At 40.2% G+C, this 22,851-nt stretch overlaps 3 protein-coding genes across 3 annotated transcripts; all 3 read left to right on the top strand.

Moving 5' to 3' along the window:
- Positions 1-1,676: 1,676 nt before the first annotated feature.
- LOC137717256 (small GTPase LIP1-like) lies at positions 1,677-17,938 on the top strand. Its single transcript, XM_068456559.1, has 7 exons — positions 1,677-2,243; positions 3,089-3,180; positions 3,273-3,414; positions 3,814-4,118; positions 16,926-16,979; positions 17,056-17,186; positions 17,538-17,938. The coding sequence occupies exons 1-7, from the start codon at positions 2,141-2,143 to the stop codon at positions 17,731-17,733; spliced, it is 1,023 nt and encodes a 340-aa protein (XP_068312660.1). The 5' UTR covers positions 1,677-2,140; the 3' UTR covers positions 17,734-17,938.
- Positions 17,939-18,561: 623 nt separating this feature from the next.
- On the top strand, positions 18,562-21,150 carry LOC137717257 (phenylacetaldehyde reductase). The gene is made up of 3 exons (XM_068456560.1): positions 18,562-19,280; positions 19,534-19,883; positions 20,471-21,150. Exons 1-3 carry the CDS (start codon positions 18,801-18,803, stop codon positions 20,640-20,642), a joined length of 1,002 nt encoding a protein of 333 aa, XP_068312661.1. The 5' UTR covers positions 18,562-18,800; the 3' UTR covers positions 20,643-21,150.
- A 289-nt stretch (positions 21,151-21,439) lies between these two features.
- On the top strand, positions 21,440-22,754 carry LOC137717258 (uncharacterized). The gene is made up of 3 exons (XM_068456561.1): positions 21,440-21,719; positions 21,830-22,385; positions 22,517-22,754. The coding sequence occupies exons 1-3, from the start codon at positions 21,658-21,660 to the stop codon at positions 22,640-22,642; spliced, it is 744 nt and encodes a 247-aa protein (XP_068312662.1). The 5' UTR covers positions 21,440-21,657; the 3' UTR covers positions 22,643-22,754.
- Positions 22,755-22,851: the final 97 nt, after the last annotated feature.

Raw genomic sequence — 22,851 nt, forward strand, 5'->3', positions numbered from 1 at the left:
GATGCAATTCTAGAATTCTTTTGTTTAGTTATTCATGTGTTCTGTGGCTGTCGGATCTACACATCTCAAATATAATGGCTACAAATGGAGCAATCACGGAAAAATAGTTATACAACAAATGTTCTCGAGAATGATAATAGAAAAGCAAAATCATAGTTTACCATGTTTAGACCACATCCAAGTTTTAACCTAAAATCTAAAATTTTTAGCTTAGAAAATTTAGGTTTTAACCCATAAACGGTTTTTCTGATCCAACCCTTATGACCTAAATTTTTTAGTTTGAGATTATTAAAGAATAAATTTAGGCTAATTTTTTCTTTTAAGTAATTAAAAAAAAATATGTACACTATACTAATTTAAATTTATGAACATTTTAACCCAAAAATATTTAGATTCCGATAAGTATTGAAAAATCACTAAATTTGGGTGAATTTTAAGTTAAATAATTTTTTTTAATTATTTTAGCCGTTGTATTTAAATTTGGGTAGTTAGATTTTTTTTTATTGTTAAATTTGATGATATTCGACCACAGCCGTTGGATTCAATAAATCCTACGTAACATGCCCACATGGGTAGGATCCTATAACATCCCACATCGCCCAGGGGAGTGATCCTTAAATGTATATTCTCATCCCTACTTAGCACGAGGCATTTTGGGAGCTCACTGGCTTCGGGTTCCGTAGGAACTCCGAAGTTAAGCGAGAAGTGGGCTAGAGCAATCCCATGATGGGTGACCCACTGGGAAGTTGCTCGTGAGTTCCCAAAAACAAAACCATGAGGGAATGGTAAGCCCAAAGCGGACAATATCGTGCTACGGTGGTGGAGCGGGTCTGGGAAGTGATCCGCCCCGGGGCGGGATGTGACAATTTGGTATCAGAGCCTAACCCTGGCCGTGGTGTGCCAACGAGGACGTCGGGCCCCTAAGGGGGGTGGATTATAACATCCCACATCGCCTAGGGGAGTGATCCTTAAATGTATATTCTCATCCCTACTTAGCACGAGGCCTTTTGGGAGCTCACTGGCTTCGGGTTCCGTAGGAACTCGGAAGTTAAGCGAGAAGGAGGCTAGAGCAATTCCATGATGGGTGACCCACTGGGAAGTTGCTTGTGAGTTCCCAAAAACAAAACCGTGAGGGAATGGTAAGCCCAAAGTGGACAATATCGTGCTACGGTGGTGGAGCGGGCCCGGGAAGTGATCCGCCCCAGGCCGGGATGTGACAGATCCCGCTAGTGGTGCCCACGTCATTTTCTGGGCTAAATCCTGGGCTATTTTTTATTTTATTTTGGGTTATAGGTTTTAGGTCCAATTTTCCACTTGGGTTGGGTTGGATTTGGGAGGAATATAAGGGGAAAAATAGGTTATAGGTCAGGATTGGAGTTGATCTTATAATCAATTCTCATTTAATAAAATTTTGAAAATGACAAGGATAATCCTTTATATTTTACAAATTATATTGTTTTTGTCCCTATATATTATCTTTGATAATTATTATATCACATTAAATATAATTTTTTTATTTTTATTATTTAACATATTCACAACTGTTTATATAAAATTTATCAAATACTTACACACTTTTATTTTATTTTAAAAAAATACACTTTTACAAGAAAACATTTTGCCAAACACTCAATAATTTTATTTTAGAACTGTTTATCTTCGTTGTGCGTCAGAAACAATTTTTTCAAAAAGCACCGAATACCAAATTAGCCTATTTTCAATCAAATCCCAAAAGAGAGAGAAACACGATACAAGCAAATGAAAAGAAAAGGATGATTACGTTGCATTAATTAACCTCTCACTCTCGCATCAATAGGCATAGATTTCAGAAATTCGGATCTTGCTGTATCCATTCACTGCTTCAACTTGACGCCAAATCCAGTTGCTACTTCCATTTCATAGAGAATTGGATCTGTAGGTGAAACTTGAAACTAGGTTTTGGCTTCGGGACATGTTTATAGCTGGGCTTGTTGTGTTGGTGGTCATGCAAGAAAGATGGAATTTAGATTTGAAGTAGAGATTTGGAGAAATTGTTGGATTTTGTGCGTGTTCGATTTTGATGGGACTTGAGATTTGATTCTGAGGTGAGGTGTGGTGTGGTGATTATTTCGGTTCCAAAGGCTCCGAGTCGGAGGACAACATGTTCTGGAGGGACCGTGACCGTGAGAGGGACAACAAAGACCAAAACGGTGGCGGCGGTCCGCCTTGTGGCCAGGTTCGGGTGCTGGTTGTCGGCGACTCTGGTATCTTGTTCTTTTTCTAACTTTTGATTTTCTTTTAATTTCTTTTGTGTTTTGGTTTTCCTAAATTTTGATTGATTGCTTTCTCCTTGATCGTGCTGTATGTGCTCGTATCCTATCGGTGTCATGATGTTTGTAATTAGGAGGAATATGGATCGTGACAATAAAGTTTCGTTACAACTTTGGTACCAAATTGTTGTAGATATGAGTTTGGAGACAGGACAGTTCTGACCACAGTGGTTGCTTCTCTTCAATTAGTTCGTTACAGAATTATTCGATTAAAAGTTTCTTGTAGCGGTGTACCAAAGCAATTTGAACTCGGAGGCTTAAGTGACACGCGAGAGTGACTTTGTCATGGAATTTTTGGAACTTGATTAGTAGATATCTACACATTTCATTTTTGCATTCTGGCTTGAGAAAGGTCTGTGCATCTTTATATTTTGGAAATAGGTTGGCCAGGTTTAATGAAACCTTTACCTGTTTTGATCTTGAACCAGTAGGTAATGTTGTGATGCTTACTCAATCATGGAGTGGTTCTACACATGTTAGTTTCAAGTAGTTGTGTCAAGTTCAATTCTGATGTGCTTGATTGTTAAAATATATTATCTAAGCTTGCTAGAAGTGTAATGCCTTTAATGTTTATGATATTGCATTGCTCAAATTAATTTTTGGTAGGCAGAATTGGAATCCTCTAAACCTGTAATTTGACATCTGCACATGTGCGCGAAAAACAATTGTTTAATGCATTAGGGAGTATTTTACTTATCCAATCTCTTTTGTTGTACATTACATCTCGTAACTTCAGTTTTATTATCAAACTTCATCGTTATATTGTGATGTATTCGTAGGTGTTGGAAAAACTGCTCTTGTTCATCTGATTGTCAAAGGTTCTTCCATCACGCGTCCTCCTCAGACAGTAGGGTGTACAGTAGGTGTAAAGGTGAGAATTAACAGTACTTTGATTCTGATGGGATATTGAGAACTATTTCTGAACTTCAAGTCTCAATAATTGTTTACTGTTTTTCTATCCAGCATACTACTTATGGAAACTTGGGTAGCTCGTCAAGCAGTATTAAAGGTGACGCTGAGAGAGATTTCTTTATTGAACTCTGGGATGTGTCTGGACATGATAGATACAAAGAATGCCGATCTCTTTTTTATTCCCAAATTAATGGCAAGTTTGGGACCTCTCTCCCTCTATAAACATTTTATTCTCCTGGTAAATAGTATGCATGTTAATACAAGGTAGAGACAAAGGCCGTGAAGTAAAGAAAGTCTAAGGGACAATTTAATTGACTATTTACTGTTAATTTAGAAATCAACAGCCTTCTTGGGCTTGTAAGTGCTTAAATTTAACCATTTTTGCATCTCTTGTTGCATCCATGTTCTATAATAATGATGGAAAAAAAAGCATGATAGGTGTTGACAAAATTTTAGTGGTAGGTCATGGTGGTATTCAGCTATGATCAATACGATTGTACACAATTTATTTCCTATAAAAACTATGGAACCAGCATGTTGCTGCCGGATTTAGATTTTTCAGCTCATGATACACTTTGACATTCATATGCAGGTGTAATCTTTGTTCATGATCTCTCCCAGAGGAGGACAAAAACTGGCTTACAGAAGTGGGCAGCTGAGATTGCTGCAACTGGGACATTTTCGGCTCCTCTAGGATCTGGAGGTCCTGGTGGCCTTCCTGTCCCATATATTGTTATAGGTAACAAAGCTGATATTGCTGCAAAAGAGGGTACAAGGGGAAGCAGTGGCAATCTTGTTGACGTAGCTCGACAGTGGGTTGAGAAACAAGGTTTGCTTCCATCCAGTGAAGAACTTCCACTGACTGAGAGTTTCCCTGGTGCTGGAGGCCTTATTGCGGTAAGCAGCAGGTTTTTTATTCTTGTTTTTCTTGCTACCCTTTTTCCCTTCTCTATTGACGCTGTAGACATTATATCAATGAAAATGAAATTAGTATATGGTAACTTAGCATTCAATGAATGTGGTTGTGGTTGCATGAGACATGTTTGTAGGCAACTGACCTTGTTTTGCTGTCTCATTGGGTAAAATGCCTCACCTTAGAAAACGACATTTGGGAAGGATTTCTTTTAATAGCTGCTACTATGCTCTCTTTTTTGTTGACTTGGATAGTTTGCAATTTTCGAGCTGCCATGGAACTTTGTACTTGACGTAGAAAGTGACAAAGGGAGGAAACTTCACACGTGTATCAAAATGCTGTTAGATTCTAAGAGCATCTCCAATGGGCTCTCTATATGAGCTCCTAACTAGAATTTAGGGAGGATTTCAAAAAATCAACTCCAATAATGCTCCCTACCCACCTCCTCCTAAGATAGGGATTGATCTAGGAGATCCTAAATATAGGGAGGGAAAAAGGAGCTCCTATTGGCTCTTTATAATTAATGCTAACTGTTTCAATATTATTTCAAATAAATAATTAATTCCTATTGGCTAATTATTGACGCATAGTCATTATGACTCTAAAGTAGGGAGTACGGAGGGGGCTCCTAAAATAACTTTTTGATAGTTTTAGCTAAAACTTTGCTATAAAATAGAAGGCCTTGTTTGTTTGTCAGAACGAAGAGGAAGCAACAAAAATTGCACAACTTGGAGTTCTTGCCATGAATAAGTTACCTGATGTGGTGCTGTCTGGATGGTGGGACAGTATCAAATCAAACGACAAAAAGGTGGTTAGTTATGGTGGATGGGTTGCTCTGGAAGGTTTACCACCGCATCTTTGGACCAATGATTTTTTCCAAAACATTGGCGATGCATGCGGTGGTCTGGTAGAAGTTGATCGTAGAACAGCTAACTTTGGTTTTTTGATTGAAGCAAAGTTAAAAATCAAACCCAACAACATTGGCTTTATTCCAGAGTTCGTAAATGTGGTAGATGGAGAATCAGTTTTCAGGGTAAAAATCTGTCAACTTTCGCCAGCAAAGAGACCTAATCTTTCGGCTGCAGATTGTGGAGTAACCACAATAACAAGGGGCTCTTTGAAGACTGAATCGAAGTTACAAAGGATCACCGGAATTATCCCTCCGGCGAAAGCAGATTTTCAACAGACTACCCCTATATCAGGGACACGTGTCTGTTTTCAGATTGGAGATTTTGAATGCCCTGTCACTGTTGGATCTGAAAGAAAGCAAGGAGAAAGCATGCATGTGACAGAGAGTGTGCGGGTTGAGAAGCCTGTAATTAATGACTACTTTTTCTGTAAGAAAGCAAGGTGAACAGCAGAGAGTAGGAAAACTGACAGGAGCGGTGGAAATGACAGAAGCGGTGGATTTCTCAGAAGGAGCAGAAAAGGCAGTTGCAGGGGATTATTTTAATAATTCATTAGAGAAAGGAAGTCAGAAAGAAGTGGTCTTTTCGGATATAGGCAAGGGCTTGGAGGTATGTGGGACAGTTGGTGGCGGTGGTATTCCCACCGAAGGAGCACAAAAATCAACGAAGGGGTTTTATTTTAATAGGACAAAAAGGGAGGTTAATCTCAAAAGTGGTCTATTTTGGAATAAAGAAATGGTAGTGGAGGCATGTGGGCCTTCCATTAATAAGGAGAATTCTTTATTTCACTCTGCAAGGATGGTGGGTCTTGACCCACATAATCTTTTTGCAGGGTCATGTGTAGGCCCAATTAATCTAGAATTCAATGGGCCGAGATTTCAACTACAAGAAGGAATGGTTTTGTCAACCATGGATAATATGCAGACATCCTTGCTGGAGTATTCAACAGTGAACAATTCTCAATGTTCTTCGGCTATGAAAGCTCATCACAAGGGTGTTTCAAGTAAAACTCCAATGTGTTTCAATTTGAATTTCCTTGGGAGATTTGGCGATTCTGATATTTGTGGAAAAAGACTGAAGCTTGTTCTTCCAGATGAGTTCGGATCTTATCTGACTCCTTTCGAGAGGCCTAAACTGAAGGAAATTCAATCTCCCAATCTCACCTTCTTAAATAATGTTTGTGAACAGATGGATGAAAAGGAAAGTGATGTCGATGATGTTCCAATTAGGCCATCGGGCAGGTTGATTGAAGAGGAATCATCTGAACAAAGGATGAGGTTGACAGAGGATCTTGGTCTGGATTATTCTCAATTATCAGATTTTGGTGAAGACGAATACATGTCACAATCATCAGTTTCAAAGGAGTTTGGTGATTCTTCACAAGACGAAAATGAAACCTTCGATGTTTTTGATCGCTGTAACGATGTGTTTCACAATCTCTTCACTGATACAACAATGGAAACAAGGACGACGTTGGATGAGGTACCTTCTCAGTCGCATCATATAGCAAATTTAGACAATGTGGAACAAGTTGAATACAAAGATACTGGAAAAAACAAGAAACTGTTAAAGTACAGCAGAAGGAAAAGGTCGGCTAGCGTATCAGTCAAACGTGAAGCACAAACTCGAACTACCAAATTCATGTCAAATATGAAAGTTTCTTTGGTGCCACTGAAAAGGTCTTTATTTCTTGAGAGGAATACTGGGAAAGGCATTGCTAGCAAGCTTGTGGGTGGAAACAAGGCAGAAAAGAAAATTCAAGGGGGCATTGTCAGATTTAATGAAGATAATTAGCTGGAATGTTAAGAGGATTGGGAAGTAGGCAGAAGAGGTTGATTTTGAAACAGCAATTCAGGCGATTAAAGCCCGATATTATTATCTTACAAGAAACAAAGAAAGAATCAATTGACAGATCGCTTGTGGCTAGTGTTTGGGGAAGCAGATTTAAAGAGTGGATTTACGCCCCTGCTCAAGGAAGATCTGGGGGTATAGCTGTGATTTGGAACACCAAACACATCTCGGTTATTGAATCTTTGGTTGGAGGTTTCTCTGTCTCCATAAAAGTTAAAGCCCTCAATGGGTTAGACTGGTGGTTATCTGGTGTCTATGGTCCCTGCAAAAATAGAGAGCGAAAGGAGTTCTGGGAAGAAATGGCTGGCCTTTACGGTCTTTGCGGACCAAGATGGTGTGTAGGAGGAGATTTTAACGTGGTGAGATTTGTAAATGAGAAATCAAATGGGGGAAGAATGACTACAAGCATGAGGAACTTTAATGATTTCATCCAAGATACAGAACTCAAGGATTTGGAGTTGCTCAATGCTCAATTTACTTGGTCAAACTTCAGAGAAGAACCTGTGTGTCGGAGGTTAGACAGATTTTTGATCTCGGTAGGTTGTGAAGAGATTTTTCCAGAGGTAAGACAAATGGCTTTGGCAAGGGTCACTTCTGACCATTGTCCAATCCAACTAGATACTAACAAGGTGAAATGGGGGCCAAGTCCTTTCAGATTTGAAAACATGTGGCTACAGCACCCAGATTTCAGGAACAAGTTCAAACAATGGTGGCAATCTGAGCAGGTGGAGGGTTGGGAAGGTTATAAATTTTTGTACAAGTTAAAAGCTATCAAAAGAAAGTTGCAAAGATGGAGTAAGGAAAGTTTTGGTGATGTCGAGAAACAAATTAAGGATGCTGAGGCTAGCATAGAGGATTTAGATAGGAGAGAAGGGTTGGAAGGGCTAGATGTTGCTGCTAAAAGAAAGAAGGAAGAGTTACTTTTCCTTGTGGAAGATCTAGCTTATAAGGAAGAAGTGAAGTGGAGACAGAGAGGTAAAGTGGAATGGGCTAAAGAAGGGGACGGTAATACTAAATTTTTCCATAGAATAGCAAGTGGAAGAAGGAAGAGAAACTATATAGAAAGGTTGGAAGTGGATGATAGGGGAGTGGTAGAGGATGCAGAAGAGATAGAAAAACATATCGTTAACTTCTTCAAGTCCCTGTTTAGTAGTAACGAAGAGGTATGTTGGGGCTTGGAAGGCATCAATTGGGCCTCAATAAGTGAATCTGAGGCAGCTTGGCTTGAGAGGCCTTTTGAGGAATCGGAAGTACAAAGAGCAGTCTTTGATTGTGGAAGGGATAAATCGCCAGGACCAAATGGTTATTCCTTGCAAATGTTTCAACACTGTTGGGAATTCCTGAAAGTGGATATTTTGAAGGTCATGGAGGAGTTCTTTGAGGCCGGAATAATAAATGCGGTGACAAATGAAACATTTATTTGTCTAATTCCGAAAAAGTCAGATTCTTTGAAAGTGACGGACTACAGGCCTATAAGCCTAGTTACTGGATTATACAAAATTGTGGCGAAAACCCTAGCTTCAAGATTAAGGGAGGTTATGGGCAGCACAATCTCTCCACATCAAGGAGCTTTTGTTAAAGGCCGACAAATTTTGGATGCTGTCCTTATTGCAAATGAGGTGGTAGAAGAGGTGAGGCAGAAGAAAGAGGAGGGATTGGTGTTTAAAATCGATTTTGAAAAGGCTTATGATCATGTCGAGTGGAGATTTTTAGACGAAGTTTTACAAAGAAAAGGCTTTGGCATTAGATGGAGAAAATGGGTGCAGGGATGTCTAAATTCTGCAAATTTCTCCGTTTTGATCAATGGGAGGCCTAGGGGAAAATTTCATGCTTCAAGAGGTTTGAGACAAGGCGACCCACTGTCACCTTTTCTTTTTACCTTAGTAGTGGACGCCTTGAGTAGATTAATGGAGAAGGCTCAAGAAAATCAGCTGATCAAAGGTTTAGGCATTGGGCAAGAAAGGGTGGAGATATCTCATCTTCAATTTGCTGATGATACTATTTTCTTCTTGGCGGATGATGAGGAAGTTTGGAACAATTTATTAGAGGTGCTCAATTTATTTTGTACTGTTTCAGGGTTGAAAATCAACAAAGCAAAGTGTTCTTTGGCTGGAATAAACTCAGATTGTGAGAAATTAAAAAGGTTGGCAGATTCTTGGGGTTGTGAGGTGGGTAGTTGGCCAATAAAGTATTTGGGTCTCCCTCTTGGGGGTAGGCCAAGAGTATAGAAACAGAAAACTTCCTCTGTAACTTTTTCTGATTGTATTGAATAGAATAATCAGTTACACAGATATGAATATATATAGCCTTAGCTGCCTTAGTCTAATTACAAGAATACCCTCAACTATCTTAACTAATTACAGTAACTAACATAACTGATTACATTTAGCTTTATCATACTACTTAACAGTAACTACAGTAGATGACTTGTCATTTGCCCTATTACACCCCCTCAAGCTAAAAGAGGAATCAGTGAGGATTCCAATTGGAAGCTTGGAACAGAGAAAAGAGAACCTGTTCTTGGACAAAGATTTGGTGTGAAGATCAGCCAATTGGTCTTCACTACACATATTGAACTTTGATGAGATTTGCAAGAACCAACTCTCAGATATAGTGATAGTCAATCTCAACATGCTTGGTTCGAGCATGAAAAATAGGATTAGAGGCTAAAGAGATTGCAGAAATATTATCACACCATAGGGTAGGTAGAGTAGGAAGAGGGAAATGAAGATCTTTGAGAATTTTGCAAACCCAAGTGAGTTCTGCTGCAGTATGAGCTAAAGAACGATATTCAGCTTCTGTAGAGGAACGAGCAACAGTGCTTTGTTTCTTTGCACTCCAGCTGATGAGATTAGGGCCAAGAAAAACACAATAACCACTGGTAGACCGCCTGTCAAAAGTGCAGCCAGCCCAATCAGCATCAGAGTAAGCTGAAAGGGCGAGGGTACCTTTAGTAAACCATAACCCATGAGACAGAGAACCTTTAAGAAATCTGAGAACCCTTTTTGCTGCTTGAAGGTGTTGTTCTCGTGGAGCATGCATAAACTGACAGATCTGATTAACAGCAAATGCAAGATCCGGGCGAGTCCAAGTGAGATATTGTAGTCCACCAACTATGGAACGATATTCAGTGGGATTGGATAAGAGAGGCCCACTGTGGTCCAGCTTTTGAGACCCGAGAGGAGTGCAACAAGGTTTGGCACCTTCCATATTTGTTTTCTTGAGGAGGTCAAGTAAGTACTTAGTTTGATGAAGAAAGAGGCCATTGGAAGACCTGTGAACTTCCAATCCCAAGAAATAGTGTAAAGGGCCAAGATCTTTCACTGGAAACAGATTACTAAGTTGCTGGATAAACTGTTGACAGAGTTGAGAATCAGGGCCAGTGACTAGGATATCATCCACATAAACAAGAACAATGACTTGCTGAGGACCAGGAAGGACAAACAAGGAAGCATCAGATTGGGATTGGTGAAACCCAAGAGTATGAAGGGCGTGAAACAACTTATCAAACCAAGCTCGAGGAGCTTGTTTAAGACCATATAAGGATTTCTTCAGCTTGCAAACAAAATGGGAAGAATTGGAATCAATAAAACCTGGGGGCTGTTGCATGTAAACATCCTCCTTTAAGTCACCATGAAGAAAGGCATTGCTAATGTCTAACTGATTCAAGAACCAATTAAATTGGACAGCAAGGGCAAGAAGAATTCGAATGGTAACTGGTTTTGCAACAGGACTGAAGGTTTCTTGAAAATCAACCCCTTCTTGCTGATGAAATCCTTTTGCCACCAAGCGGGCTTTGTGTTTGTCAAGAGTGCCATCAGGATTTTTCTTAACCCGGAAAACCCATTTACAACCAACTACATTTTGAGAAGGATGAGGAGGAACAAGAGACCATGTTCCTGTGGAGATTAAAGCATTATATTCAGCTTGCATGGCAGCTCTCCAGTGAGCATGCTTTGATGCTTGCAGATAGGTACTAGGAACAAGGTCAAGATCAACAGGGAGTGGATGTTTGGTTGCTGAATAAGCGCGAGACATGTTTATTCCAGCCTTAGATCTTGTAATCATAGGATGTGTATTCACAGAAAGTGGTGGATGACTTGTCTGAAGAGGCACAAGAGAGGAATTACTAAGAGAGACAGAACTGGATGAACTAGAAGAAGGATCCACGGACTGAGTGCATGAAGGAACTGCAGGGGGAGGTGGAGGTGGAGGGGCAGAAGGACATGATGAGTCTGAAGAGGTACTAGGTGTAGGAGAACTTGAGACATAGTGGCGGAAGTGAAGATCCAAGGATGGAGAATAGGCTGAAGAAGAAGTCTCTGAAGTTGAACTGTTACTCAGCAGGGACTTGAATGGATAAGAGTGTTCATCAAACACAACATGTCGAGAGATGTAGATCCTGTTGGTCACGGGATCAAGACACCTATAGCCTTTATGTTGGAGACTATACCCCAAAAACACACAACTTTTGCTTTTAGCATCCAGTTTGCTAGGAATGTAAGGCTTAAGCCAAGGATAACATTGACAGCCAAAAACTTTCAGTTTAGAGTAATCTGGATGTTGCTTGAAGAGAAGTTCCCAAGGAGACTGTGTAAGACCAGAAATAGGAAGCCTATTAATAAGATAGATGGCAGTGGAGAAGGCTTCAACCCAAAACACTTGAGGAACATGAGAGGCAACAAGTAATGTTCGAGCTGTCTCAACAAGATGGCGATGCTTCCTCTCTGCACAACCATTTTGTTCAGGAGTATGTGGACAACTAAATTGATGTAAGATGCCATGTGTTCGAAGAAAAGAAGCAAGGGAGTGACTGGTGAATTCACCCCCTGAATCTGAGCGCAGAATCTTGATTTTATTGCCACTGAAATTTTCTACATAGCTTTTGAAAGTAACAAATGTAGAAAATACATCAGATTTGGACTTCAATGGAAAAAACCAACTATATTTGCTAAAGTCATCAACAAGAAGTAGGTAATACTTGAAACCACAATTAGATGTAACAGAGGCAGGGCCCCATAGATCACAATGCAGAAGTTGGAGACTTTGAGTTGTTGATGAAGAAGCCACTCCAAAAGGAAGCTTGTGGTTCTTGGCAAGTGCACAGTCTGAGCAGAAAAAATCAACACTCTTCTTGCCTTGTAAGGCAAGATTATTAGTAGATATAACCCGTCGAAAAATGGAGGAGGAAGGATGGCCAAGGCGCTTGTGCCATAGTGTGACAGGTGCTTTGATGCTGAGAAGAGCTGAGGGAGATGAATGAAGACTGGTGGAACCTTGGAGAGGATAGAAACCATCCCTAACAGGGCCGTGCAAAAGCATCTTCCCCGAAATGCGATCCTTGACAGTGGATCCATAAGGGTCAAGAGTCAATGAACAGTTATTATCCTTAAGAAACTGATATGCAGATAGGAGATTGTGTTTCATAAAAGGAACATGCAAAACATTGCTCAGTTTAAAGGAATTATGGGGAGTGTGCAGAGATGATGAACCAATGTGGTGAATAGACAATCCTTTACCATCGCCAATGTAGACTTTGTCCTCTCCAGTGTAGGGAGTAGGAGAAGAAATATTGGCTACATCATTGGTGATGTGGGAAGTGGCACCAGAGTCAATTAACCAAGGCTGAGATGGTTTGACTGAATTGTGCGCACACATAGCAGCAAGTTTGGCTGGAGGGATTCGACCACAGATGTCCGGATTCATACGATCAAAACAGTCAAGTGCCTCATGACTTGTAGAACCACAGATCTGACACGGAACTTTGAAGGTGGAAGAACCTTGAAATTGGCGAGATCCTTGATAATTGCGATTGCCACGATTTGGAGAAAAAGTACCACGAGAATTGTGAAAATTGCGACTGTTGCGATTAGAAGAGAAGTAACCTCGAGATGGCTTACCACGGTTGGAGTTAAACCTAGAAGCAGAGTGACGAGGTTGATGTTGAGCAGCAAAGGCAGATGGAGTAGGAAGCAGGGGAGGTTGAGAGTGGACAGAAAAAGCTTGAAACGGCTCAGTAGCAGAAGAAGGAATAATAGGCCGGCGACGAGCCATAGATAACTCTTTGGTGAGTAAAAGACCATGGAGCTCATCAAGGGAGGTAGAAGATAACCGCAACATAATGGAATCAATAAAGGATTCGAAATCATCAGGCAATCCATGAAGTGTAGCAGCAATTAGGTCACGATCGGACACTGAGGCACCAGCAGCTTGCAAGGAATCAGCAATTTCCTTGATTTGTTGCAGATAATCAGAGATGGATTGAGAGCCTTTCTGAATTGACTGGAGCCGCGATCGCAATTGGTGAATATAAGCTTCCGAAACACCACCAAAGCGCTGTTCAAGCTTTACCCAGAGCTCGCGAGACGAAGAAACACCAACTGTGAACGGAATGATTTCTTCGGAGAGGGTAGAATTAAGCCAAATCAAAAGATTTTGATCCTTTTCATACCAATCCTCAAAAGCAGGGTTCATCGAGCGATCTGGCAGGAAGGGCGAAGGACAGATCTCAGTGCCATCAATGATACCAAGAAGTTTGTAGCGGCGGAAAATGGGAGCAAACAGTGCTCGCCATGGCAGATAGTTAGATCGTTTCAGCTTGATCGGCACCATACTGCCAATGTTGTGAATCGTAAGAGAGGTATATGAGTTCAAAGGACTGGGATTAGAGGAAGAATTAGGGTTTTGGATCGAAGGAGAGATGATCGGAGAAGACGATCCAGTGGGTGGTGAGTCAAATTGAGCAGCCATATCTTGAAGAGATCAAGATTCAAGAGAGATCGAAGACAAAAAAGCAAAGAATCAGAGAGAAACGATCAAGAAACGATCGATTTGTCGAGCGGAAGAGAAGATCAGTGCTGGGAAGCAGAATGGCGTGATACCATATAGAAACAGAAAACTTCCTTTGTAAGTTTTCTGATTGTATTGAATAGAATAATCAGTTACACAGATGTGAATATATATAGCCTTAGCTGCCTTAGTCTAATTACAAGAATACCCTCAACTATCTTAACTAATTACAGTAACTAACATAACTGATTACATTTAGCTTTATCATACTACTTAACAGTAACTACAGTAGATGACTGGTCATTTGCCCTATTAGAGCACTTACGTTTTGGGATCCAGTGGTAGAAAAAATGGAAAAAAGACTTCAAAATTGGAAGAAGGCCTTCTTATCCAGAGGAGGCAGATTAACTTTGATTCAATCTGTTTTGGGAAGCTTGCCAATCTACTACATGTCCTTGTTCAAAATTCCTTGCGGGGTGATTGGACGCCTAGAAAAACTAATGAAAGGATTTCTTTGGGAGGGGGTGGAGGAAGGAAAGAAAAACCACCTGGTGAAATGGGAGATAGTTATTAAAAGTAAGGAGGAAGGGGGTTTAGGAGTAGGGAATTTGAGGAATCAGAATGAAGCGTTATTGGCTAAGTGGTTGTGGAGATTCCCAAAGGAACCAAATTCTCTCTGGCACAAGGTGATAAGAAGCAAGTATGGGCTGCAGGATAATGGGTGGAATGCAAATCCTCCATTGCGGGGTTCAAGTCGAAGCCCCTGGAAAGATATTTCGTGTGGTCTCCAATCATTTCTACAATGTTGCAAGTTTGAGGTGGGCAATGGGGAGAGGGTGAGGTGTTGGGAGGATGGTTGGTTGGAAGGGGGACCATTGAAAGAACAATTTCCTAGATTATTCTTGTTATCGAGAATGCACAACCAGAACATTGCAAGTTTTGTGGATCTTTCTATCAATTCTTTGAGCTGGAATTTTGATTTCAGGAGAAATTTGAATGAGGTGGAGATAGAAGAGGCGGCTAGATTATTACAGAAAGTGGAAAATGTTCGATTGTCTCAATCAAGAGCGGATGATAGAAGGTGGAAACTGGAATTATCAGGATTGTTCACTTGCAAATCATATCGCTCTTTCTTGAGCAACAATGGGATTGTGCAACATTTTCCACCCTCTTCTCAGATTTGGAAATCAAAAGTTCCTCCGAAGGTCAAAGTTCTTGTGTGGCTAGTGGCTATTGGGAGGCTCAACACTTGTGATCAAATTCAAAGGAGAAGTCCTTTTATTTGCATCTCTCCCCATTGGTGCAGTTTGTGTAAAGCAAAGGAGGAAAGTGTTAACCACATTTTTCTTCATTGTTCTTACACGATTCAACTGTGGTGGAAATTGTTTCAGGAGGTTAGAGTAAGTTGGGTCATCCCAAAGGGTTGTTTCGAGCTTCTAAGCACTAATTTTGAGGCTCTAGGAATTGGGAGGAAAGCTAAAGCTTTGTGGGGTTGTCTGGTGTCGGCAGTTTTTTGGAACATTTGGTTGGAGCGTAACAAAAGAATTTTTGAGGATTATACTGGTGTGGGGGCAGCAGATCTATGGGGAAGAGTAAGATATTGGGCAGCCTTCTGGGCTTCAGTTTCAAATGAATTTAAGAATTACTCTCTTTCTCACATACTGTGGGATATGTTAGCAGTAGTAAAATGATTTTGGTTGAGGTTGTCCTACTTGTAATCTGATCCTCTGGAGAGTTTTTCTTGTTCTGTTCTTGGTGGATTTCTTATCCACTTCTGTGTATTACACTTTTCTTTTTAATAAACTGTTATAGTTTCTTCTCAAAAAAAAAAAATAGAAAGCATGATTGGAGATGCTCTAAGTAGACAGAATTTTAATTAAGTTCTATGACACAAAAGTAAAATAAAGGAGGAGAGATTCACTCCGGACTTTGGTGTCACAGAGGTTTTCTTGAAAAAACTCCACAGAAGCTAGACTGTTTTGGCGCACCGGCCTTCGGCATCACAAGAAAGTGTCTTGCACACAAGCCAAGTCAACTCATGCTTCACAAATGAGCAGGAAATCACAAGAACTGTGATTCCTTTCATATTAACGTTAAAGGCTTGAAGTAGCCTTTTTTTTCTTTTTTTTTATAGCACCATGTGTACAGAATCACTGAAAATACGTGTAAAAGACATATTTTACCACACTTAAATCCTAAACATGATCATGTAACATACGGATAATCCAAGATCATTAATATGACATGTAGAGTACATGTGTGAATTACATTCATTGCAACAAAAAAGTGTAAAAGCTCTTATATTCTACTTGTTAGTGGGATGCCCTTATTTTTTAAGCTTTAAGGTTTCTGCCTGCTACTTGGTTTGTTTATTTCTTTTATTCGTACATATACGGGGAAAGTGTTATCTTTCTAAGCTGGCTGATTATCTTTTTAGATTGTGAATCTGGGTAATTGCTCAAATCAATACTTGTGTGCATCCAAATTCACCACATAAGTCTGGTGAGAGAACACCGTAGGTTCAGCCATGCATTTGGTAGATGTTTATGATCACTAAGAATTCATTTTCTGCACATGTGAACACTAAGAATTCATTTTTTGTTGTTAGTTGTTGTTGTAGACATGCAAAGGATTTTCCTATTTACAGTTGTATCCATGACATTTGGTAGATGTTAATGATTGCTATTTTATTTAATAAATAAGAGAAGAGGATATTAAATATGGAAGCGGGTAGGTACTGGTACTTGAATAAGTATTTTCACAAGTTCACAACTGTAACTCTTTGTTTAGATGCTTGGGTTGCAAGGTCAGAATAGGTTCTTGTTTTCTGTCCCATTTACGTGTCATTTACTCGGGAATGAGGTTGCTTATGTTATTCGAAATTGGTGCCATAAACCCACAGAAAATCTTTGCATTATATTCATATCTAATAAATTGGTCTTAAGTTTGGTGCTCTGTGATTAGAGAGAAGTTCAATTCTGGATGTAATAGGCTAAATTTAGTTTGACTAGATTGTGGATCTGCTGTCATGGCCAGGCAAAAGTTTTTCAAACTTTTCACTTTGATCAATAAAGTCGTCTTTTTCTATGTACAAAAATGAAATGATTTAATTTCTGTTGGAGAATATGATTGCCATGTTGAGGAATCATTGGTAATGTGGAATTACATATGGTTGTTGATCAATTTATTACAGCTGTAGTTATTCTACATTCTAATATATGTTGGTCTATTAAACCTTGACAGGCTGCCAAAGAAGCAAGATATGACAAGGAAGCTGTGATGAAATTTTTCCGTGTGGTCTGTGTTCATGCTCGTTGTTAGCTTTTTCTTTTTGCCTTATGAAAGATTCCAACTTTTGTCTCGGTTGTTTCAGTTGATCAAAAGAAGATATTTTTCCGATGATTTACCTGCACAGAATCCATGGTCTAGTTCTCAAGTACAAAGACCTGCACAGACTGTAGATGAAAATTGGAGTGACGAGGATCATTCCTACAGGAATGCCAGGTAGGTTCAGCTAGTTACATTGTTCTCCTTAACTTGTTATATTTATCACCATTAATAAATAATTTATGGCGGGTATGCTGGCTCACAAGTGAGATGGTCTTCGTGTGATAAAATGCAAAACAGCGATTCATTGCATTTTGGTGTTCAGATGCGTAAGTGTTGCAGGTCCTACTCTATAACTGTGTCGAATGCTAATCTATAAGTAACCATGGGCATGCCAGTTATATGACAACCCAAGTCATGATGTTTTGAATACTAACCCGTGACTGTTTATTCACCATCATCTCTCTCCTCACAATAGGCTGTTTTACTATGACTGGACGAGTGATGTTTCTTTTTCTTTGTTGGCAGCTTGCGTGCTGATCCTTACAAGTACAACATGCTCCCTCCTCTTCCAGCGCAACGCAATCTGACACCACCTCCGACACTTTATCCTCAGCAACCAGTTTCGGTTTCTGAAAACTACAGACTTCCTAGGTTTTCCCATAATAGTTACTCAGAAATCAGCAGTGCAGCTAGATCAAAGCGCTCCGATATTAATGTGTAATTGTCATTGCCTCTGGTTAATGTGATTATGTTTTTGCATGAATGAATTCTAGTGTACGCGGCCAAAGTTCATACCATTTTGTTTACCTGTAACACCATTGATTATTTTACTCTATAGGTTATCGTTGTAAGTGGCTTTTGTTTTAGGTTAAGTATATATTGATTGATTCATCGACCTGAGAAAGTACAGGCAATTCTTTCATCAACTTCTCTTTGTTTGCAATTTCTTGTCAATTATATAGTGTTGAGGACATTTTTGTCATCTTCTCTATTCGAAGTTCTCTTTAACTGGCTGGTAAGATACAATGAAATATGTCACGTATATTTTGTACGCATCACACTTATGTCACCCAATTCTACAAAAGTCTGCAGATTTATCGTATATCACTCAAAAAATAATTCATTCATGTCACCAAAGTTTTACGCGTTGCCTCACTCACTGGTGACTGGACCACAAGCGCCTTGCCTACACTACCTTGCTCGAGTCTTGAGCAATTACTACTTGACTGAACTGCAACTACGAGGCAACAAAGGTAAATTCAAAGGAATTTTAACGAAAAGTTTTAGATATTGTTTATTTTAACAAAAAATCATATTTTTACACTAAAAAGTTAATCTTGGTAATATTTATTTTATTCTTTATTTTGTCATTATAGTTAAAACTCAAAGTTTTCAAATCATTTTCATTAGTTTTCTTAAATTCAAAACAATATCGTTTATAAATTAAAATAGTAACATCGCATATATTGAAAATCTTATTAAGTACTAAGACATGCCTTCAGTTTTCTTAACCTGAGCTTATTATTATTTCATCGATACGAGGGAAATGAAATTCATACAAGGACAAATGATCCAAACAATTTTAATTGTTCAGTTTCAGAAGAGTATTTAATATTTATACTCTGTAGATTACGTAGAGAGGTTATTGCTGTTGTGGATAATCCGAACCCTCGAATTGAATGAATCGAAGAATGGGTTCCAGTTCATCCATTAATAATAATAAATCGGAGTGAGCGTTCCGAGTGGCCGGTGGAAGGAAGCTTCAAAGTCTCGTACAAGAAACAATTAATGGATGAAAAGAAAAAGGAGGAGGCGGTGTGCGTGACTGGAGCCAATGGCTTCATAGGGTCGTGGTTGGTCAAGACATTACTGGAAGAGGGCTACACCCGCATCCACGCCTCCATCTTCCCTGCCTCCGATCCCTCCCACCTCTTCTCCCTCCCCGGCGCCGACTGCCACACTATCACGGTCTTTGAGGCCGACCTCCTAGACGCCGACGCCGTCGCCAGGGCCGTCCAGCACTGCCAGGGTGTCTTCCACGTGGCTTCCCCCTGCACCCTCGACGACCCCACCGACCCCCAGGCTGAGCTGGTGTTGCCCGCCGTGCAGGGCACCCTCAATGTACTCCAAGCCGCCTCGAAGTTCGGAGTGAGGCGCGTCGTCCTCACCTCCTCAATCTCTGCCATGGTCCCCAACCCCTCCTGGCCTCCTCACAAGCCCTTCGACGAGTCCTCTTGGACCAACCTCGACTACTGCAAAGCCCGCCAGGTAGTAACTGTGCCCCTAATTAATTCATCATCCCTAATGCTAATTAAGTTACTTTACGTGACGATATCATTTATCATCATCATCATCATCATCATCCCCAACCCAAATTAAGTTACTTACTTGATGATGATATCATTCATTATCATCATCATCATATATAATTACTTATTCGTAAGAAGAGAAGATGAACAATGAACATCGACATTTTATCCATAATAGTAGTTAACAGTAATAATCTATTAATCTTGGACAGAAATGGTATCCGGTGTCGAAGACAGAGGCAGAGAAAGCAGCTTGGGAGTTTGCAGAGAAGCATGGACTGGATGTGGTAGCCATCCATCCGGCCACATGTCTTGGGCCTCTCCTGCAGCCTAGCCTCAATGCAAGCTCTGCTGTTTTGCTCAACTTGCTCCACGGATCCAACGACACCCAAGAGCATCACTGGTTGGGGGCTGTCCATGTCCAAGATGTCGCCAAGGCACAAGTTTTGCTCTTTGAGTCTCGTGCTGCTTCTGGCAGGTACCTCTGCACCAATGGCATCTTCCAATTCGCTAACTTTGCCCTCACTGTCTCCAAACTCTTCCCTCAGTTTCCCATTCACAGGTAGGTTTGCTGCTTCTAGTTTATTTATTTGCTACATTTTATCCCTTGTGCGTAGACTTTCTTTTTGGATGCCAAAAGGAACACAAAAGAATTTTTGTGGAGGGAAATGGGACTCATAATCATAAATGTGATTGTGTTATATTTTATGGAAGTATTATTTTGCTAGCACTTTGAACTATTATTACCATATACATGCGAAGGCAACAATCTCATTCACTCTGGCGCAACTTATAGAAGATAATCAAACACTTTCGATACCTGTAATTTTATCTTGTTGCCTCATGTAGTTTATGATTACTTGGTTATTCTTTTCTCTCCTTTTTACAAATCAAATTTTAAGTGAACGCCCAGAGATCCATGAAATCAAATATAAACAAAACTAAAGTTATCATCAGTCAATTTGGACTTGCCTGAGTACAGTTTGAGTTGTGAACAATATAGACATGTACTGATTAAGATAATGTTTATTCGTGTCGGTTGAATTACTAGTATCGTTATTGTTTTCCTGTCTGTCTGGTTGGCTTGTTCCTTAGAGAAGTAGAAGTAGAAGTAGATGGTAATGTTTGACTTGAACGAAATCCGTACAGGTTTAGCGGGGAAACCCAGCCAGGGCTAAAGGAATGCAAGGATGCCGCAAAGCGATTAATTGAGCTGGGGTTGGTGTTCAAACCAGTTGAAGATGCTGTGCAGGACACAGTGGAGAGCCTCAAAGCGAAAGGCTTTTTGAAGCCGGAAATATCACCATCAAACTCAAAATAGAGATGGCAGCGAACATAATAATAATAATAATAATAATAATAACTTAGTACTATTTCTCTCTAGTTATGACTTTTATGATTGGTTTATGTTTTGTTTGATAATTGTGATTTATAATATATTTAAAAGTATTGATGAGGGTCAGGTCAGTTGAGTTGGTTGTAAATATGGTTATTGTTTATTTTAGTTTAGGGAATGAGATGAGTAGCCATTGCCCATTGGCAATTTGATTGCTAAAACGACACTGATGATGTAGAGAGCATGGCATTGGCCAATGGCCACATACAAATACAATACAATTGCAGATGAATGAGAAAGAATAAATAGCAGGACAATGAGCTAGGCACGTCACGTGGATTGGGATCCGTTCTAATGTCGTACTAATGAATAATGAGAGAGGTTGTTTAGATGGGTATCAGTCTTTGTCGCCTGTAACCAGGCAAAGCAGATTGTATTGTATTGTATTTGTATTGTATTGTATTGTATTGTATGGTATATTTGTATTTGATTTGGATTGCCTGGCGCTCTGGCCTTTAGTTTAGTGTTAAGCCTACCTGTCTCCTCTTGCAATGAATTATGCATTTTTATGTATTATTATTGTTTGATAAAAGTGACCACCCAACACTCCATGTGCATCATCTTCCCTACCCCTTACCCTTTACCCTTCACCCACTACCCCTCTATCCTTGTTCTGACAGTGACTTCTTTTTTCATAACAAAGGAATCAATCCATCTGCTATATATTCTTGTATTTTTCTATTTCTTTTTCTGATTTTTTAGGGGGGAGAGAGAGAGAGACGTGCAGGTGCAGGTGCACTTCAATCATGTCATGGTGGAGGTCTCGGTTGGTTCCTCTCCTCTGGCATTTGCATGTGCCCCTAACCAAAAGGCCCACTCGCCAACTTTCTTCCACTGCATTTCATTCCATTCCATGTTTTTCCTTTAAGTTAAGCTGCTTCAGCTTGAATTAATGTGAGAAAATAAGCCTCCGTCCACAACCACCAAAGACACAAGATCGATGACCACTACCAGTCCAGCACCTTGCAGCAGCAGCAGCAGCACCACCACCACCCGTTCCTGGTGTGGCTACTTACTGTTTTATAATATCCATGACTCTGTTTCTAGCTAGTTCCTACTTACTCACTTGATACCTGACTCACTCGATCCATTTCCATTTTTTGAATTGATAGGTCCATAAGTGAGGACTCGCTTAAAAGGTATGTGCAGTTTGCAAGCGAAAGCTGCATTCAAGAATTACTGTCTGCTTCTGACTCCAACAGACCCAACGACGGCTGGAAACCCCTCCTTACTCTTGGCAACGGAGTTGAGATCTCCAAACGCAGGTCTGGATCCTTTCACACCTTCCGCAGCCGCTGCCTCCTCACTTCTCTGTCACCCCAGCAATTCATTACCGTTGCAAACGCCATCGATGCTGCCAAGCAATGGGATCCTCATCTTGTAGAAGCAAGGTACATAAAAGATCTTGGAGATAACCTCAGCATCATCCGTCTCAGGTTTGGAGATCATTCAAAGCCCCTCTTTCGAAACAGAGAATTCGTAGTCTACGAGCGACGTGAAACCATGGAAGATGGCACACTGGTGGTAGCAGTTGCTTCACTTCCAAAGGAGATAGCTGCCGGATTGGAACCAAAGCAAAATAACGCCATCAGGGGGCTGCTGCTGCAATCAGGATGGGTTGTTGATAAGCTTCAAGGTCACTCCTGCATGGTTACCTATGTTGTTCAGGTCGCCTCCTTATTTATTTTCCTTTTGAATTTGCAGTTTGCAGAGTATGAATGAATGTTATGAAAACCTTGATCAATTGTTAGTCATATAACTGTAACAGGTTTTCTTGTCATTGTTGAATGAAAATGCAGTTAGATCCTGCCGGATGGATGCCGAGGTGCTTTGTCAATCGACTTAACAACAGACTCGTTATGATCATTGAAAATCTAAAGAAACTGGCACAAGCCTCTCCTCCTACTGATGCCCAAACATCCTGAGATCACAACTACCTACATTGTACAAACTACAAAGTGGAGGAGAAACTTAATCTCCCCTAGTTATCCTTTATTTTGGCATACCCTAATTAGCCTAGTTAATAATTATGACGTTGCCAATTATCTGATCCATTCTCTCTCTCTCAATTAAAGTTTCATTTGAAGGGGGAAAAGGAAAGAGAGAAAACAGTCGACCTCTCTTCTTTTTCTCT

The sequence above is a fragment of the Pyrus communis genome, chromosome 15 (genome assembly GCF_963583255.1).
Source record: "Pyrus communis chromosome 15, drPyrComm1.1, whole genome shotgun sequence".
NCBI lineage: Eukaryota > Viridiplantae > Streptophyta > Magnoliopsida > Rosales > Rosaceae > Pyrus > Pyrus communis.

Bases quoted from the DNA above. Each gene is read 5' to 3' on its own strand.
- LOC137717256 (XM_068456559.1), top strand. From the start codon at position 2,141: ATGTTCTGGAGGGACCGTGACCGTGAGAGGGACAACAAAGACCAAAAC. The intron at 2,244-3,088 runs GTATCTTGTTCT...ATGTATTCGTAG, and splicing joins GCTGGTTGTCGGCGACTCTG to GTGTTGGAAAAACTGCTCTT. The intron at 3,181-3,272 runs GTGAGAATTAAC...TTTTCTATCCAG, and splicing joins GGTGTACAGTAGGTGTAAAG to CATACTACTTATGGAAACTT.
- LOC137717257 (XM_068456560.1), top strand. From the start codon at position 18,801: ATGGATGAAAAGAAAAAGGAGGAGGCGGTGTGCGTGACTGGAGCCAAT. The intron at 19,281-19,533 runs GTAGTAACTGTG...AATCTTGGACAG, and splicing joins ACTACTGCAAAGCCCGCCAG to AAATGGTATCCGGTGTCGAA. The intron at 19,884-20,470 runs GTAGGTTTGCTG...AAATCCGTACAG, and splicing joins CCTCAGTTTCCCATTCACAG to GTTTAGCGGGGAAACCCAGC.
- LOC137717258 (XM_068456561.1), top strand. From the start codon at position 21,658: ATGACCACTACCAGTCCAGCACCTTGCAGCAGCAGCAGCAGCACCACC. The intron at 21,720-21,829 runs GTGTGGCTACTT...TTGAATTGATAG, and splicing joins ACCACCACCACCCGTTCCTG to GTCCATAAGTGAGGACTCGC. The intron at 22,386-22,516 runs GTCGCCTCCTTA...ATGAAAATGCAG, and splicing joins TGGTTACCTATGTTGTTCAG to TTAGATCCTGCCGGATGGAT.